This window comes from Anarrhichthys ocellatus, unplaced genomic scaffold (genome assembly GCF_004355925.1).
Source record: "Anarrhichthys ocellatus isolate YVR2014 unplaced genomic scaffold, GSC_Weel_1.0 scaffold3, whole genome shotgun sequence".
Lineage (NCBI taxonomy): Eukaryota > Metazoa > Chordata > Actinopteri > Perciformes > Anarhichadidae > Anarrhichthys > Anarrhichthys ocellatus.
Window position 1 is genome coordinate 16,143,960 of NW_022280033.1, and position 16,924 is coordinate 16,160,883.

Genomic DNA, 16,924 nt, shown 5'->3' on the forward strand with positions numbered 1-16,924 from the left:
ATAAAGTGCATTTGATAAGATATTAATTTAATATAACGTTACACTAGAATCATGTGAAATAATCACTAATCTTACTAACATTTTGAAAACGACTGTCGTGCCCTGCTTCATGTGTTCTTCTGCAGTTGTTCGTAGTCCAGCTAACGTTAGCTGAACATTAGTTAACGTGAGAGCCAAAAGCAGTGTGTGTGTGTGTGTGTGTGGGGGGGGGGGGTAGTCCAATACTCGCTTGTCACATGATTGCATTGCAAAGCAGTTACTAACACTAGTTTCTCTTTCAACGGCACAATGTTCCTGGTTTTTACCAGCGGTGTCCACTTCCAAATCAACTTTGTGAGAGTTCGTGACGATAACTCATGTGACCTTTCTGCAAGACTGGCAAATAGTCTCGAGACGGTTTGCGCGAGGGGGCGCAAAGGGGAGGAGGACTTTACAGCTCAGCCGCTGATGACTTGGACTTTGACCGTAAAACATATCAATAATTACAAAACAAGCCGAGTGTTGACGCGTCTGTGGTCACAGCCGCCCCGCGGTCTGCTCTGTAGCTCTCTGCACAAAGCGGTCGATGGATTTCCAAACACTGTGCACGTTTGACACCTTTAAGTCGCTGTGGAGTCGCTACGGCTATGGGGGGAACCTCCAGGACGTGATTGACCAGGAGTTCATACGGATTAAAGGTAATGGTCGCGTTCAGTCATGACATGCGCAGTGGCGTCGCTTGGTTGACCGTTTACACAAGCACACACGGCTGCTCTCTCGTTGTAAACAGGAATAACGTATCTGGATCATGCAGCGACTACTCTGTACCCAGAGTCTCTGGTCAGGGAGTACTTCCAGGACATTTCAAGGAACGTGTACGGTGAGAGAAGTCACATAACACGTGTTTATGTGTTCTTTATTCAGCCATAAAACTCAGAGCATTTAAGTTGTTGTCATATGTCCCAATAGGAAACCCTCACAGCCACAACCCCAGCAGCAGATTGACACAAGACACGGTGGACAGGGTCAGATACAGGTAAAGACTGTTCAAGCCCTCAGAGGCATTCATAATGGGCCCCTGTGACTCCTTTTGAATGGTACTTTCCTGGGTGAGATGAGTAAAAAAACAGAACATTTTCTTACAGGGTATTGCAGCATTTTAACGCCACCCCTGAGGAGTACTCTGTGATTTTCACTTCTGGTTGTACAGCCGCAGTGAAATTAGTGGCTGAGAGCTTTCCCTGGAGGCCGCCAGCCGAGAGCCAGGCGGGAAGTCACTTCTGCTACCTCACCGACAGCCACACCTCTGTAGTTGGCATAAGAGGGATGGCTTGTGGCCGGGGGGTGGTTGCCCTGCCCGTCTCCCTGCAGGAAGTGGAGAACAGGGCGAGGACGAAAGGTGAAGATGATACTTGCCAGACGCCTCACCTCTTCAGCTACCCGGCGCAGAGCAACTTCTCGGGGAGGAAGTACCCCCTTGGCCTCGTGAGAGGCATCCAGACGAGACGCCTTTACCCAGCGTGTGACCACCAGGGTCGCTGGTTTGTGCTGCTCGATGCAGCCTCTCATGTCAGCTGTTCCCCTCTGAACCTGCAGGAGTGCCCCGCTGACTTCGTTCCCGTCTCCTTCTATAAGATGTTTGGCTTCCCCACAGGTCTGGGGGCCCTTCTTGTCCGTAACGACGCAGCGGGCATACTAAAGAAGACTTACTTTGGAGGAGGCACAGCAGCAGCTTACCTTTCTGGTGAAGATTATTATGTGCAGGCGGCCAACATTTGTGACAGGTAAAGCACAGTACGAGCCTGTCAAATCCTAGATATTCTCTGAAAGCTCACAGTTGTTCTGGTAGCAGCTGCATCCTTATTCTAAGACGCAATGTTTTCTTTCTCCCCGATAAAGATTTGAAGACGGGACTGTTTCTTTCTTGGACATCATTGCTGTAAATCACGGTTTTGAAGCTCTTTACAGGATCACAGGTACTGTAACAGACATGTTAATAGAAAAACAACAACATTAAAGCACTCATTTGATAACAGAATAATGATACATATGCAAGTTATTCACGATTTGCTAAAGGTTAACGTGAACAGTGTCCCTGTCGTCATCTCTTGTTGCCTTCAGGGGGCATGCACAACATCCAGCAGCACACCTACGGCTTGGCACGCTACACTTACATGCTGCTGTCAAGCCTTTGCCATGGCAACGGGCGACCGGTGGCTCAGATATACACAGAAGGCCAGTTTGAGAGTCCAAGCACACAGGGCGCAATCCTAAACTTCAACCTCAAGGATTCTCATGGGCAGATAATTGGGTATTCTCAGGTGCATTCGATAAATTTCAGTTCCATAACAGCTTGATTACCGCATGTTTTATGCATAGGCAGCGCTGGTGCATATTAAAACAGCTCCTCTGTTGTTCCTCAGGTGGACAGAATGGCCAGTCTGTACAATATCCATGTGCGCACGGGTTGCTTCTGCAACACCGGAGCCTGTCAGTCCTTCCTCGGGATCACCAATCAGCAGATGCGTAGAAACCTGCAGGTGAGAGATATACAGTAGTAGGAAAAATGTCAAAGTCTGTTCTGGGCATGTGCAGGTGGAATAAAAAGGCCGTGTTTTTCTCCTCAAGGCCGGCCACGTCTGCGGAGACAGCATCGACCTGGTGGATGGCCAGCCGACCGGATCTGTGCGCGTGTCCTTTGGCTACATGTCGACATTTGAAGACTGTCAAAAGTTCCTGAACTTTGTAGCCGAGTGCTTCGTGGAGAAGCCGGTCACAGTGGACCAAGTGAGACTACAGGAGCTAATAACAGCCACAGCAGCATCCGGAGGCTTACATGAAGAGCCCCCAATCAACAACACTAATGGAGGTGCAGTTAGAGCAGACAAGAGGGCGAAGCCTACAGAAGCACCACTGAGGGGATTTGGACACAGAGACTCAAACAGCCACCGGGGGGCTTATACTCTAACCAACATCTACATATATCCCATCAAATCATGTGGAGCCTATGAGGTTTGAGGACGACCCATATCATGTATCGATAATCTTTTTCTTTCACTTTATTCTGTCCCCGTCTGTCCGGTTTCTTTCCCTTTTCTCTTGCTTGGATTTGACTCGGTGCTGTTCTTCATGCAGGTCCACGACTGGCCGGTGGGACCGCTGGGTTTGCTGTATGACAGAAGCTGGATGGTGGTGAATGGAAACGGCGTGTGCCTGAGCCAGAAGAGGGAGCCGCGCTTGTGCCTCGTTCGCCCACAAGTCCACCTGCCCTCAAACAAATTGCTCCTGCAGGCTTCAGGTCTGTCAGCAGCTCAAACTGCCTAACCAAAAGAAATTTCACTCAGTCAGATGTTCTGCTATAAACTAGCTTTGTTAGAGGATTTATATATTTTTTCCACTGCCCTGCAGGAATGGATACCATTTCGGTTCCCCTGGAAAACAAAACTCAAATGCATGCAAGCTATCGAGTGTGTCAGAGTAAAGTTTGTGGTGACAGGTGAGCTGGCAATGTTAAAACATCTGAATGCAGCAGCTGCAGGAAATACTCTGATACGTATCATTTGTGCCGGGCTTTTTGGCTCCTATCAGTGCAGTCTCTCGCTCCACTGTTCTTGACGCTATCTTTCTACAGGCATCGGAAGGTCTCCTTGCTCTCAATAGCATCTGAAACTCCACGTATTTACCACTTTTAATGGAAAAACAAACAGTGAGCATGAGATGATATTGACCTCCTTAGATTCTCTCATGACAAGTCACAAGTTAAACAAAAAGTAAATCTATTTATCCGCTGATTCTTGGATTACTGTCGATGTTGCCCCAAATGACAAGCAGCATCAAACTCTGCAGATTTCCCCCAGGGCCTCCAGAATGTAATCCGCCTCCTTCTCCCCAGGGTGGAGGCTGTCGACTGTGGGGATGAGGCTGCATCATGGCTCTCAGACTTCCTCGGACAGCCATGCCGCCTGATAAGACAAAGTCCTGATTTTACCCGCGACATGAAGAAGAGGCCGAGTGGAGGTACCTATTTAAGCATTCTAACCTGTTCCGGCCGTGGCTCTTATTTCGTTACGTTGGATTTAACTGCAAAAGTCTCCATGTGCAACCCAGGGTCACATATCCTGCTAATACCACCTGGTTGTGGCTGTGACATTGCATTACTGGTCACATGGAATTAAAAAAAAAACATCATCCTTTTCTGCTTTTGCAAGTTACTCTGTTTAAAAGCATCAGTTTATTACGTAACACTTTTATGTGTAAATGAATAGCTAAACAATACGTTTGTATCTCATCACTTGTATACATCTCGTTCAGTTTTCGTGTCATGGTTCGTAGTATTCAGCCTGTGAAGGAGCTCTGTGTCAAGTCTGGGAAAATTACCCCGATGATGTCTAAGCTCGGGCTTTTCAACAGAAAGCCTGCGTTACAATCTGCCTGTTTGAAAGACGTGGGTATTTACCAGCCAGGGAGGATCTAACTCAGAGATACTATCCAGTTGCATTATGGGAAGTGTGGGCTCCGGTGTTTTTGGAGCTTGACTCAAACAAAGGAATAGAAATTTGGATATAACGGCCTTTGACAGATTTTGTCTTTTTTCTAAATCTGCCTCTCGGGAGTCTCGCCAGATATAAATCCCGACTTTTAGTCTCTGGTATGAGTCAAGCTGCAAAAATACCGCATCCCACCTTTCCCATAATGCAGCTGATTCATCTTTTCAATGCCCATATCTTTCGGCGTTTGTAATGCAGGCTTTCTGTTAAATATCTGCAGACTCTGATGACCCCAATGGCATCATCAAGATTAATCTTTTAGGAAACTCCCTCCAGAGCCACAGAAGACATTATGTAACTATTTTCACAGTCTGAGTAGCAGTAGTGCTCGTGACAAATATACCAACCCTCGTGTAAATGTGAGGCTTTTTGCTGGTAATGTTGCGTCAGTGAGCCACCCTGCTTTATAGCATTGTTTAATTCATTTTTGCATTAATATGATGACTTATCTTAGTTGTTCAGGTCTTTCGTTCACTGGATGAGTCAATTCCCATTTGACTTTTTAATCTATTAACAACTTCTCAATTGACTTTCTTACATCACGATATGTATTGCTATTTGAAAAAAAAGAATCTTATCATAAGGTCCATGTAGTAGCTGTTCTGGGGCTTTTGATCGTATCACACAATCTTTGTCAGCAGATGGAGTTTGCCCCGTTGTCATTGAATTGCAGATGTTAAAATTTACATTTTCAGAGCATTTCAAGGACGTCTTGTTGGCTTTAAAGTTGAGATTGATGTTGCTGTATAAAATTACTCTCGCAGTGATGGAATACTTTATAGAAAATCACCAAAATGTAATTAGTGGTGCACTTTTCGATTAGTGTTGACAAATTTACTTACACTTCTTTCACCCTCTGTATTACAGCAGAACCTCCGTTTTCAGGCTCTGTCAGGATGCGGGCTGTGCAAACCAGAGATCAGAATGTTTTCTTCGTATTGAATAAGTCACTGGGGTAACAAAAAGTCTTTCCCTTCCAGCTGCCACCGCCACATCCCTCTCCCTGGTGAATGAAGCTCAGTATCTCATGATCAACCGTGCCAGCGCGGAGCTCATTCAGAAGCTAATGAGCAGCAGGTTGGAACACATGATGGTGTTATTCAAAATACGCGACGCTCCAGTGAAAAACACCAGGATGCGTGGACGCCTGTACATTTACATGACAGTGGCTGATTTTCAAAAACGACATGCAATTTCCACATTTCCCTTTCGCAGGCAGGACGACGCCGAGGGCGATCAGCTCCTTGACGGACAGAACGTCATTAGCCGCTTCCGAGCCAATTTAGTCATCGCTGGAGTAGAACCATTTGAGGAGGATAATTGGCCACACTTGATTATTGGCAACACTCGATTCGTGGTGAGCTGACACTTTGAGATATATGATGAAATGTTCAAAGGCTCTGAGAGCGGATCCCTCAAATATGAATGTGCTCCCTTCGTGATTAACCCAAAGGCCGCAGGTCAGTGTGGGAGGTGCCAGATGATTGGAGTAGACCAGGAGACTGGGACCAAAACAAAAGAGCCGCTAATGTCTCTGTCGGCCTACCGCAATGGGAAGGTCAGTCAAAGACAATTACTGCTCGTTCATGTGTGTGTGTGTGTGTGTGTGTGTGTGAGAGAGAGAGTTTTGTGAAATGTATTTGCATAAAAAAAGATCTCTTTCATGTTCATAATACATTTTTAGGTCACTTTTGGAGTGTACCTGACCCATCAGCTCCCAGAGGGCTCCAATAAAATCAGTGTCCTCTCTGCCGGTTCCCTGATACAGCCAGAGCCACACAGTTCCTGAAGTAGTCATCTGCATCATCCTCTTTATTTATTTTGGTGACATCTTTGGTCCTGAGCGGCCATTTCTGCGCTGCACGTTCCTAAAAGTCACATGTCAAACACTGGGGAGTTTGATGCTGCTCTTTTTCCTTTGTCTCTGTTGCCATGGTGCCTTTTGTCCTCTCGGAAGTGTCCATTTCATACCAGGGCATTCCGATTTTATTCTATCCAAGTCTGCTTTGATGGAAAATGAGTGACATTTCTTCTCCTATGATTGCATTCTTAAAATGCGTGCAGTAAAGTGGAGGTGAAATAATAATTGCATGACAAAATCCTACTTTGAATGTATTGCTGTTATCTGAGCCAGAACATGTCAGGCTTGATGTAATAACCACTGCTCATCATGTTAACCTCCCAGACATGTCTTCTTCTGTTTATTCCCATGGAGGATTATCTTGGTATTCCAAACACACCACTTCTGTTAGTGCGGCCACAAATCTATAAAATATTGCTCCATGAAATGAAAAAAACGTACCAGACACTCAAAGTATATGCTCTGAATGTGGTGCTGATTTGGACAGCTATGCCAGAAAAAGTAATAATACCTTGGACACCAGAAGTGATGTGCTCAGAGTAACATGCTTACACATGTTACGTCAAGGTTTGGAAGTAAAATTGTCCCTGTTTATTGCTCACTTATGGTGTAGTTATAGAGAGCGGCATGAGGTGGCTGCAAGGTTTTGTACTACTTGTCCCATGTTTACAATATGTATGTGCCCACATGTCAACTTGCACAGTACATGTAGATTGGATAGGATGGAGAATGGTACCGGCAATATCAAACAGAAAACGTTATGTATGAATGGATGACAATAAAGAAAGTGCCTTCATAAAATGTCCTAATACATATTTGTTTGTTTTTTACAAATACTAATTAATTTTGTTTCATTAAATACAATTTATTTAACTTAAAGCAGACAACAGCACCATAACTAGGGCGTATATGCTTTCATATGTAGTTAAACATCTTCTTGTAAAATGACAGAAAACAATGGATGGTTAACAGTATTCAGTTTACTGTGTGCCGCGTTTAAGGTGGTCATGTGTAACGTGATGTGCTTTGTGATAACCTAAAAGTAACAATAATGTCAGGAAGTAAAGTGACGTTTTTTTTATCAACCTGACAAAATTACGTTCTTGTGAAAAGAAAAGGCAACACTGTAACTTCTTTACATTCTATTAGAATGTAAAGAAGTTATGTAAAGAAGCTACACAATGTAACTTATTTACATTCTAATAGAATGTAAAGAAGCTACAGTGTACAGAATGATTCTATTGAAGTTATTCCTTTCTTAAATGTTTTAGACGAGTCACTAATCACTTTAAAATAGTGATTATAGCTGATTTAACTTACAGACATGAGATTGATCTTCTCATGTCACTCTCTTTATACAATGATATAAATTCATCCCGGTTTTATTGATATCTTATGAAATATTACTCCTCACTTTTCGTGCGTTTTTCCTGCAAAAGTCCAGCAACATGAGTCTGTTTTCGCTTGTTACATGCATACTGTCTTTTCAAAATAAACTTCCATCTTCACAGGAAACAACTAAGGTTTACAATAAAGCAGTGCTACCTTAACAGCCCCAGGTTCCTCCCCTTTCGCCTGATTAGATTGTGCTTTGTTCAAACTTTTTGATAGCCGATGACAAAGTGACAACAAAAAACACTGCGTAACTGGGCCCTAGGTTAGCATATATATATATATATATATATATATATTTAAGTGAATTTACTTGAATAATACTGACGTTATGACGAGGAAGAGGGTCGTCAAACATGATGGTTCATCCTCCGCTGCCAGCAAAGTTCAGGGGTCTACCAAAGTCCAGAAGGAGGCGAGACCGTGAGTTTGCTAACGTTAGCTTAACCTAGTCTTCCTTCACTTCTGCATTAATAGCTTTCAGTTGCTTATGGGTTATGCTGTTATTAATGTTGCATAAACGTGTTGTTATCATGTGATGGAAGCCCGTCGTCAGAACCACTAACTTCGCGATCAACTGAGACATTTTTTGAGATGGTTTCTGAATTGCATCTCAGTTATAGTGATCACAGCCCTCTAGCTATATGTAAAGAGGGCATTTACCAGGCGTCGACATGTGCGACACCCTCCTGCGACAAGACGCGTGTGTGTGTTTATGATTATGTAGATGAAGGGATTGACAGACAGATGTGTTCACTGCTCTAGCAGGGCTGTGCTGTAGACATGAAGCATGTAGCAGCACCTTGAATAGTATGACAGAGCTGTATCAAATGCATAGTAATAATACATAGGAAACAATGTCAGAAATGTGTTAAACAGGTTGAAAGGACGCTTACAGGGACAGGCAAGGAAGTGTTTCCTGGTCAAGGTCAAGGACTGGATTGTAAATGTCTCTATACTTCAGTAAAACTCATGACTTATTATCTTCATATTCAGAGTTTTGGTAGTACACTTAAAAGATAACAGATCCGTGAAATTATTTGCAAAAATACTACAAAACGGAGTAGAAAAAAATGGTTGTACAGTAAAACAAAGGTCGCATTTCATGACATTGCCGTTCATCAACACGGCATGAGGCTTTGGACATGTTCTAGAAAGATTCAGAAGTGAAGAGTAAAGTAAAGGCCTTAGATCAGGACAGAAGAGGCGACAGTTTGATGGCTGTTAAAATAAATCACCTCCTATATGTTCCCCTCGAGCAGTGTGGAGGAATCAGTCTTCGACTAAAAGGGCTCTTCTGGCTGATTAGAGTGTAAATGGTGGGGGTGGGAACGATTGTCCATTAATAGGCAATAGTCTGAACAGCATCCTCTTTTCTGCTGTTGCCTCTAGGGAGTAAAGCCTGACTCCAATGACAGCCTGCCCTCTCGATTAGACCATCCAGTTCTTCTCTCCCACATTAATGCTGCAACCACAGACTGGTTGGACATGTGCGGACTGGCTCTGTACATGCCAACTGGCTTGAGCGCACATTCCCGTGTACATCTGTTGTTTTGAGCGGTGCTGTGTTCACTCACTGGTGGACACACTGTAGCGCAACAATGAGGGAACTGCAGTCAGTCAGTCAGGGACTATGACTCTGAGACTGAATTCTTGTTCGAATCAGTAAAGCGATTTGTGATTTCCACCTCCAGCACCAGCTCACAACTCTCCTCGATGGGGCAGAGTTGCAGCTCAAGCCAGATGTAAAGTGGATGAAGAGGAGAGTGAAGCTGATTCGGTGTTGTGACACTTCAGACTGGATGTGTGTTGATCAGAGAGTGGGAGCTGATCTGTCTTCAAGGAGGGAATTCAAAATCACCAATAACCAATAATAATGTCAAATTATAATTTGGCTACAGCACAATAAGTATTTGAGTTAGTTGGAGACAACCTGGAGGGTCATCTGCCTTTACTGACACAAAGTACGTGAGATAATGGTCAGATGTTCAGTAGTCACATTGATGTTATTTCTCTCTCTGTTCTCAGCTCCAGGCGGTGGCTGAAAAGAGGAGTATTGGCCATCGTTGTTGTCTTATTTCTGGTGCCATTCTTGCAGAAGAAACTCCCGGAATTAATCCAGCACCTTGTTTACTCTCACAGAAGTAAGTGAATTCCCTCTCTGCCTCTGGGAAGTTCTCTAAATCTTCAAGTTACTCACACAAACGGGGCCCGCCTCTCTTCTCTCCCTGTTGGTAGTCAGGGTACCTTTCTTTGTTGACCTGAGCCGACCTGCTGATCTCTCCCTTAATCACACCATCAACATGTACTTAACATCAGAGGAAGGAATCTCTCTTGGGGTGTGGTGAGTATAAGCCAAGAATTTTTCTTTCTTTTTCTAAAGTCGATATAAAAAAGCGAAGACTTTCTGTGTGATGATCCAGCGATTGGTTGTGTCTGTAAGCGGATGTACTGTTCTGAACTCTTCAAGGCACACCGTTCCTGACAGACAGCGGAAAGAGGCTCAGGGGAAGGACTTGGCATGGTACCAGAACACCTTGAGGGATGGAAGTCCAGTCTTCATATATCTTCACGGGAACACAGGCACAAGGTATGATAAATAATGCAAAAATAAACTTGTATTATAATTTGCTCCCCTGAAGAAGCAGAGTGTAAAAGTTCCACGCAGCTCGACATATCTGGGTTTGCTATTTTAAGGCACCTGTGTTACCTTGAATCCTTTTAACAGGGCAGCAACTCATCGGGTGGGAGTGGCAAAAGTGAGTGATCACCACCACAAGCATATTCATCTTTTGAAGGTCTAATAAAGATATGCAAGTCTCAATAGCCACTCTGATGACAGAAAAGCGTTGTGTGTCAACAGGTATTGAGTGCACTGGGTTACCACGTGCTGGTGCCTGACTACAGAGGTTGGTGAAAATGAAGATTTATGTCTCCTCTTCTAAATGTATTATTCCATCGCTACGCTTCTTTGCCTTCTTATTGATTGTGGTACACGACCTTCTCTCATTGATTTGATATAATCTGGAGGCATAAGCTCCGTGTAGAGTAATGCACTTGTGCTGAATGAGTGGATTGTTGTAAGGCGGGTCAAAAGACAGTGGTTCAATTTAAGGTCAGTGTCTAGTGCAGGTTTTTACCTCTGAGTGGCTGCCACCTGGTGGCCATGAAGAGGATCTCTATGATCTGTTAGTGAGTGGTACCTGATGCGAGAAACTCTGGCAGGGTTTGGAGATTCCACTGGGGAGCCGACTGAAACCGGTCTGACGACTGATGCCCTCTACTTATACAACTGGGTCAAAGCACGCAGCGGTAGCAGCCTGGTCATCATCTGGGGACACTCTCTTGGCACCGGGTGAGTAACGGAAGACTCCCAATCTACAGCATTTGAGAAGTAGAAATGATTCCTGTCCCTGTTGTAATATCTGCTTTGGATGTGCATTGCATGCTCCCACGGAAATATGAAGCTTTAAACCTTGATGTAATAGCCTGCAACACTTACACTTTTGCCGGAGCAAGAGCTCCACACTCAGGAACACAAACTGCATCAACTGGAAATCAGCGCAGTGCTAAATACATAACCATTTATTTAGTTGACATGGCAGGCCTACGTTTATGACAGAGATGATTGAAATTAGCCCACAGCTACAATAAACCCGTTACCTTCAGGAATATAAAGAGGAAACTGTTACTTCTAAATATGATTTTCTGTGCAGAGTGGGCACGAACACTGCAGTCAAACTGAGTGAGCGAGGTAGGTTTTGCTACCAGTACATTTTGGCAAATAGAAATAAGAGGAAAGAATTGCAACGTCTCAGTAGGATGACTTATTTTCTCTTGTTTTCAGGTGAGCATGTTGATGGTGTGATGCTGGAGGGTGCATTCAATAGTGCTCGACAGCAGATACCAGTCCATCCTTTTAGCTGGGTAAACTGACTTGTCACTTTTGATATTTGGTTTATTCATTTCATGTGGCTGCTACTTCATCACTCAGAACCTTTCGATGTTTTATTTCCTTTCTGTTGAAAGTATTACTGGAAGTTCCCGGGCGTTGGGTACTTTTTCCCAGAGCCATGGGCAGAAAACAAGGTTGTCTTTCCTACTGAAGAAAAGTAAGTTTTCATGAAACTCTTAACATGCTGCTGATACAAAACAGTTTCATATTTAATGATTCATCAAACATTAACCAGCTATTCATTTTGTTTTTACCTGACTAGAAGACAACTTTTAAAGTTAATCAATAGCTTCTTTATCGACGGCAGCCATTGTTCACTACACATTTCGTGCACTTCCTGTTTCTTTCACAATAAGAGCCCTACTTCCTTCCAATGTATAAAATCTCATAATATATACATATATACACAGTTATATTTAGTAACTTGAATATAATGCAACCAGTATGAAAATATAAGCATGTTAACAGTTATTACTTGTAAAATGCGATGACTTATTATGTATTTTTCTTATTCTGCAGTTTAAAGAAAATGAGATGCCCAATCCTGTTCCTTCATGCAGAGGACGATCACTTAGTTCACATTGCAATTGCTCAGCAGGTATTACTGGCACAGAAAGCTACTTTTCATCTAATACAATGTACACTGAGGTGGTATTTTTCTGTATAAATGTTTTTGCTTTTCTCTCCCAGATGCATGAGGTAGCAGTGAGTGCCCAGAATGCCGAGCGAGTCAAGCTGGTGTCATTTGACGGTTCTCTGGGGTATCTGCACAACGGCTTATATCGTGACTCCCATCTGCCTGACATCATAAAGTGAGAAAACATTTCACTTATAACGCTTAAAACGATTATATGCTTGGCAAAACACGTATCTATTTTATTTCTACAGCGTGTATGTCTCATCATGTCTCCTCTGCAGGAAGTTTGTGCTGTCCTTATAATGTTGGAAAGACGACTGAAGAAGAAAAACCCCATGCCAGACTTCATCATTTGGTTTCATGTGATCACACGCTACATTCAAATGTTTTGCTTTGTCTTTACGACTGCATATATGTTGCTTAAATGTGTGATTTACTCTAAATAGAAATATTTTTATGAATCAAAAATCTTTGTGTCTAACCATGTTATGTTTGGAGCACATCGGTAGCCGAATGGTTACAGTGCATGCCCTGTGGCTGCAATGTCGCACTGTGATCAGTCTGTCTTTATGCTGTCATCTGTCTGTGGAAATTGAAAAAGGCCATCATTTACGAATCAATGCAAAAGTTGATCAGGCAAAATGATTATTGTAAGTGCTTTATTCTCAATTATCAGAACAAGAAATAGCAATTCCCTTTGGAAATGTGATTTGAGTGAGCCATTGTTGCAGTAGGTGCCCTCTACTGGGCTTTGTTGTGTGGTGATAATGCTCATCTATAATACTGAATAATGAGTTTGGTAATCCAAGGCTTAAGATGTCTCTGTGTCAGCAGCTGGGAAATATCTGTGGTTTTAGAAAAAAAATATTTTAACCACAAAGTCTACAGCGCTGCATTGTGCATTCAGATGTGTGTAGGAATCTCAGTTCAAGTGTCATTGCTGTTAAATTACAATAAATTTGGTATACATAAATTTGACTTCTTGTGTCAACCAGCACAGGAAGTGTTGGTCTGTCGGTCTTTCGCTTTTGTTCCAAGATAACAGACATTAAAATACTGGTCTCATTAGAAAGAACTGCAGAGTTGGTATAACTCATCTTTACCTTTCATAAAGTCACAATGCATTGACGAGGATTAATTCAGGTACACACAGCACCGTTTAAAGTTGCCTTGAAGAAACTGTTCATCCACTAGGGTTCTTCTATAACCAAGGAAGCCATAGTGACTAAAGAGTAGTTACAAATGTCCCTGTTCTTCTAAATGTACTTGATTATTCTACTGATATTATATAGATTGTTTTTCTTTGATGAATTAAAATCTCTTTAGAAATAAAACTTCAATTATGTATCTCATTTGTTTAGATGTTAAGTGACATTTTTAAAACTCAAGAGCATGTGTAAACACTAACAGTCAAGGAAGCTGGATCTGTCTCCTTTTGAAGACGATGTTTGACCACAGTTGTCCCACATTCGCAGATAGACAAATACAGTTGGGTTACCTTTGAACCACTGCTGTAGATGGAGCATTGTTAAAATGTAGCTCTTTATATTATACTTTGGTGTTGTGGTTCTGATAAGAGAAGTACAACCAACTTTATTAATGACTTACAAGGTGAAGCCTGCAAATGTTCCCATGGTAGATATTTATATGATGTGTTGTCAATAATCCATTCATTAATATGAAGGTCTTAACCTGTGGTATCAAGAGAGCTGCACTGTCCTCAGAGGAGCATGGACATGCAATCCAAACAGATGTGAATGCTTTAAACTGCACGTCAATGCATGGAAAGTGAGATACTGTTCAGACAACTTCAGGCCCATTACGAGGCCATGTTGCATCCACCAGGTTTGCCAAAGGTGAGCTGAAGCTCCGGTTTTGGCAGTCGGATGACGTGGCTGAAGGTTGCGGACGATGCGCCGACAGAGTTTCTTTATTCACCGTCTGATCCATCCCGTTCCCCTGTGACTGGAGGATGGGAGTCATGTGACTCGAGTCGGCCAATCCAATGTGCGTGCGATGTGCGCTCGTGAAGCGCTTACGCCATATGCGTACGAGAGCATCCCTAAAATTGCCTCTGTCATACAACCAGGAAGAAGGTGGGATAGCCGTACAAAGCTAACATCCCCAATCTTTCTGTATACTTTCTCCGAAAAATAATGGGCTCTTCCAGGTGGAAGGTAGCAGCGGCTGCTTTTCTCGCTCTAGTGGGCTCTTTATTACCTGTCGACGCAGATGAGCATGAACACACGGTAAGACGGCGCTATGAGAGGCCGATTGAAAAGAGAGCCTTGAAAATAATGGACGTTTGTGCTCGGCGTGACATGCTAGCTGTAGCTGCGACGGCTAGCTGCACTCAAGAAAACAGCATTACAGTCACGACATAGTGCATGGCTCGGTCCGTTGGGTTGTTTATCGATACTTGGTGAACTATTTAACAGATAAGCATTCATTTTGCGTGCTAACTTGTCACCACTTATCGGCCTAAGTGCTTATGGCTAACGTTGTTAGCCTGTTAGCCTGTTAGCCTGTCTTTCACACTGGTCTTCACAAGCTTTCCTTGAGCACCAGCCGAAACTACTGCGCTCAAGTCAGGCTAGCTAGCTAGCGTTAGTTAGTTGTTCAACAAATTTAAAACTACTTTCGTAATGAATTTGTAGTCAATCCAGATAAACGGGATGTTCTTTAAGTGATGACTGCGGTGGTGGTTAACGTCACACCAGCCAACGTTACATTATGCAGAAGTACCGGTTAAATGTCGGGGCCTCTCGGTATTTCTTCTGTCTGCTCGCTTTTATCAGACTCTGGTGCCCTAGTTACAGATGATTAACAAGTTAATAAGGTGTATTACATTGTCTTCTTCGCATAGTGCAGCTGACTCGGGTGTTAACGTAGTGGAAAATGATATTGAATTGAACTTCTTTGCATGTAAGCAAACAAGGGTTACGTAGGTTACACCACATTTTATAGTGTGATGGCGTACATTTTTTGTATTTGCATGGATTTGAATGTAGTGGCTGATTAGTTTCAGTGTAAATGTGATGATAAGTCATCTTCATTTAACCCGTGTCTCAATCAAATGCATCTGTAACGTTAGCTGTTTAGTTAGTAATAGGAGGGTGAACATGTATTGCCAGTTATTTTTAAGTAACTGTCCAATGGCTAGAATATGAACCCAGCAGGACTAGAAGAACTGGTTTTGCTTTCCCGGATTTCACATTCTTCCCCCCCACTTGCAGTACACAGATAAGGAGGAGGTAGTTTTATGGATGAACACAGTGGGGCCTTACCACAACCGACAGGAGACGTACAAGTACTTCTCTTTGCCCTTCTGCGCGGGCTCCAAGAAGACCATCAGTCATTACCATGAAACACTAGGAGAGGCTCTGCAAGGAGTGGAGCTTGAATTCAGCGGCCTCGACATCAAGTTCAAAGGTAACCTTCTGTTCGGACCTTCACTTGTTGAGTACATGTGAGCTGATAGCAGCATTGAAATTATAATTTGTCACTCGTCTCTGCATCTGTTATTGTTTTCCCACACGTCACTGTCTAACATTAAAAAAAACGTGTTTATTTATGATCCCTGCAGATGAAGTCATGCAGACAACATACTGTGAAATTGACCTGGATAAAGCCAAACGGGATGCCTTTGTCTATGCCATAAAGAATCACTACTGGTACCAGATGTACATAGATGACCTGCCCATCTGGGGTAAGTGATACTTTATTTATTTAAAACAGACCTTGAGAGACTTCTAAGAAGTTGGGGGGTGAATTGGAGTATCACTGCAGTGTTTTCTGATTCAGTCCATCTGTGTCTTCCTTTCTGTCCTTTCCTTTCTACGTGCTTATTAGCTCATCAGCCTCTTAGTAAAGTTTATCAGTGACACTGTTTCTTTTGCATATCAGTGTGTTTATTTTGGCACTAGAGAAGTTAAACCAGTTCTTATGCAGGGTTGGTTACTGTCCATTCATCCCTGGCCAATTTGCTAGGGGTGTAACAATACACTGATATAGTGTATGACATGGCTTACTGAAAGGCACTCGACTCCGTATGTGTGGTGACTCTTTAGGAGTTCAGCATGTTTTTTTTGCAGCGCTCTTGTTGATTAGCTGCTGTCTTCAGTTACTGTCATCTCGTCTGGTTGTTGTTATGTTGTAGAGAGCTGTCTATATTTTCGTGTATGCTGCTGAGAAACTGCTTTAATAATGGAATCACACGTACGTTTTTATCAACTGAAATGCTAGCATTACTTAAAAATGTGATTGTGATGCACATTGAAGGGCACTTGTTATCTACACTCTACTGGTAATGTGTTGTTATATGAATGCAGACATAACAAATCAAAACTTTTGTGATCAATTACAGCCCTTCAACTTATTTGGTGCATTCACATGTAGAAAAGGGCTTTTGACGTTGACTCAGACTGTGAGGTGCTCCATTGTTCTTTACTCGGAAGCATATTAATGAGCCACTGTCGTTACAGACTCTTTTAATGCTGTAACAAGGTGTGTGTGTGTGTGTGTGTGTGTGTGTGTGTGTGTGTGTGTGTGTG

The 16,924-nt window shown here is 42.9% G+C and overlaps 3 protein-coding genes across 5 annotated transcripts in view; all 3 read left to right on the plus strand.

Moving 5' to 3' along the window:
- Positions 1-309: 309 nt before the first annotated feature.
- mocos (molybdenum cofactor sulfurase) lies at positions 310-7,188 on the plus strand. 3 transcript variants are annotated; one of them, XM_031872019.1, is made up of 15 exons: positions 310-677; positions 770-859; positions 949-1,015; positions 1,125-1,763; positions 1,879-1,955; positions 2,101-2,300; positions 2,403-2,519; positions 2,608-2,991; positions 3,115-3,277; positions 3,388-3,475; positions 3,872-3,996; positions 5,507-5,603; positions 5,742-5,883; positions 5,980-6,084; positions 6,211-7,188. In XM_031872019.1, the coding sequence occupies exons 1-15, from the start codon at positions 566-568 to the stop codon at positions 6,313-6,315; spliced, it is 2,511 nt and encodes an 836-aa protein (XP_031727879.1). In that variant the 5' UTR covers positions 310-565; the 3' UTR covers positions 6,316-7,188. The 3 variants fall into 3 exon arrangements, 2 of the variants coding, with proteins under 2 accessions (XP_031727879.1, XP_031727891.1); XR_004213637.1 differs by lacking the exon at positions 6,211-7,188 and having other exon boundaries at positions 5,746-5,883; positions 5,980-6,071; XM_031872031.1 differs by having other exon boundaries at positions 587-859; positions 1,576-1,763.
- An 821-nt stretch (positions 7,189-8,009) lies between these two features.
- Positions 8,010-13,735, plus strand: LOC116376914 (lysophosphatidylserine lipase ABHD12). Its single transcript, XM_031838418.1, has 13 exons — positions 8,010-8,202; positions 9,808-9,923; positions 10,018-10,123; positions 10,250-10,369; positions 10,508-10,538; positions 10,643-10,688; positions 11,005-11,134; positions 11,496-11,533; positions 11,627-11,706; positions 11,809-11,891; positions 12,254-12,332; positions 12,425-12,546; positions 12,653-13,735. Exons 1-13 carry the CDS (start codon positions 8,111-8,113, stop codon positions 12,672-12,674), a joined length of 1,065 nt encoding a protein of 354 aa, XP_031694278.1. The 5' UTR covers positions 8,010-8,110; the 3' UTR covers positions 12,675-13,735.
- A 690-nt stretch (positions 13,736-14,425) lies between these two features.
- The window catches only part of tm9sf3 (transmembrane 9 superfamily member 3), an 11,690-nt gene continuing 9,191 nt past the window's right edge, over positions 14,426-16,924 (plus strand). Inside the window, exons 1-3 of the mRNA XM_031875884.1 lie at positions 14,426-14,620; positions 15,608-15,803; positions 15,958-16,080. Coding sequence (XP_031731744.1) covers positions 14,528-14,620; positions 15,608-15,803; positions 15,958-16,080 — 412 coding nt within the window. The 5' untranslated portion in view covers positions 14,426-14,527. The remainder of the gene's footprint in view (positions 14,621-15,607; positions 15,804-15,957; positions 16,081-16,924) is intronic.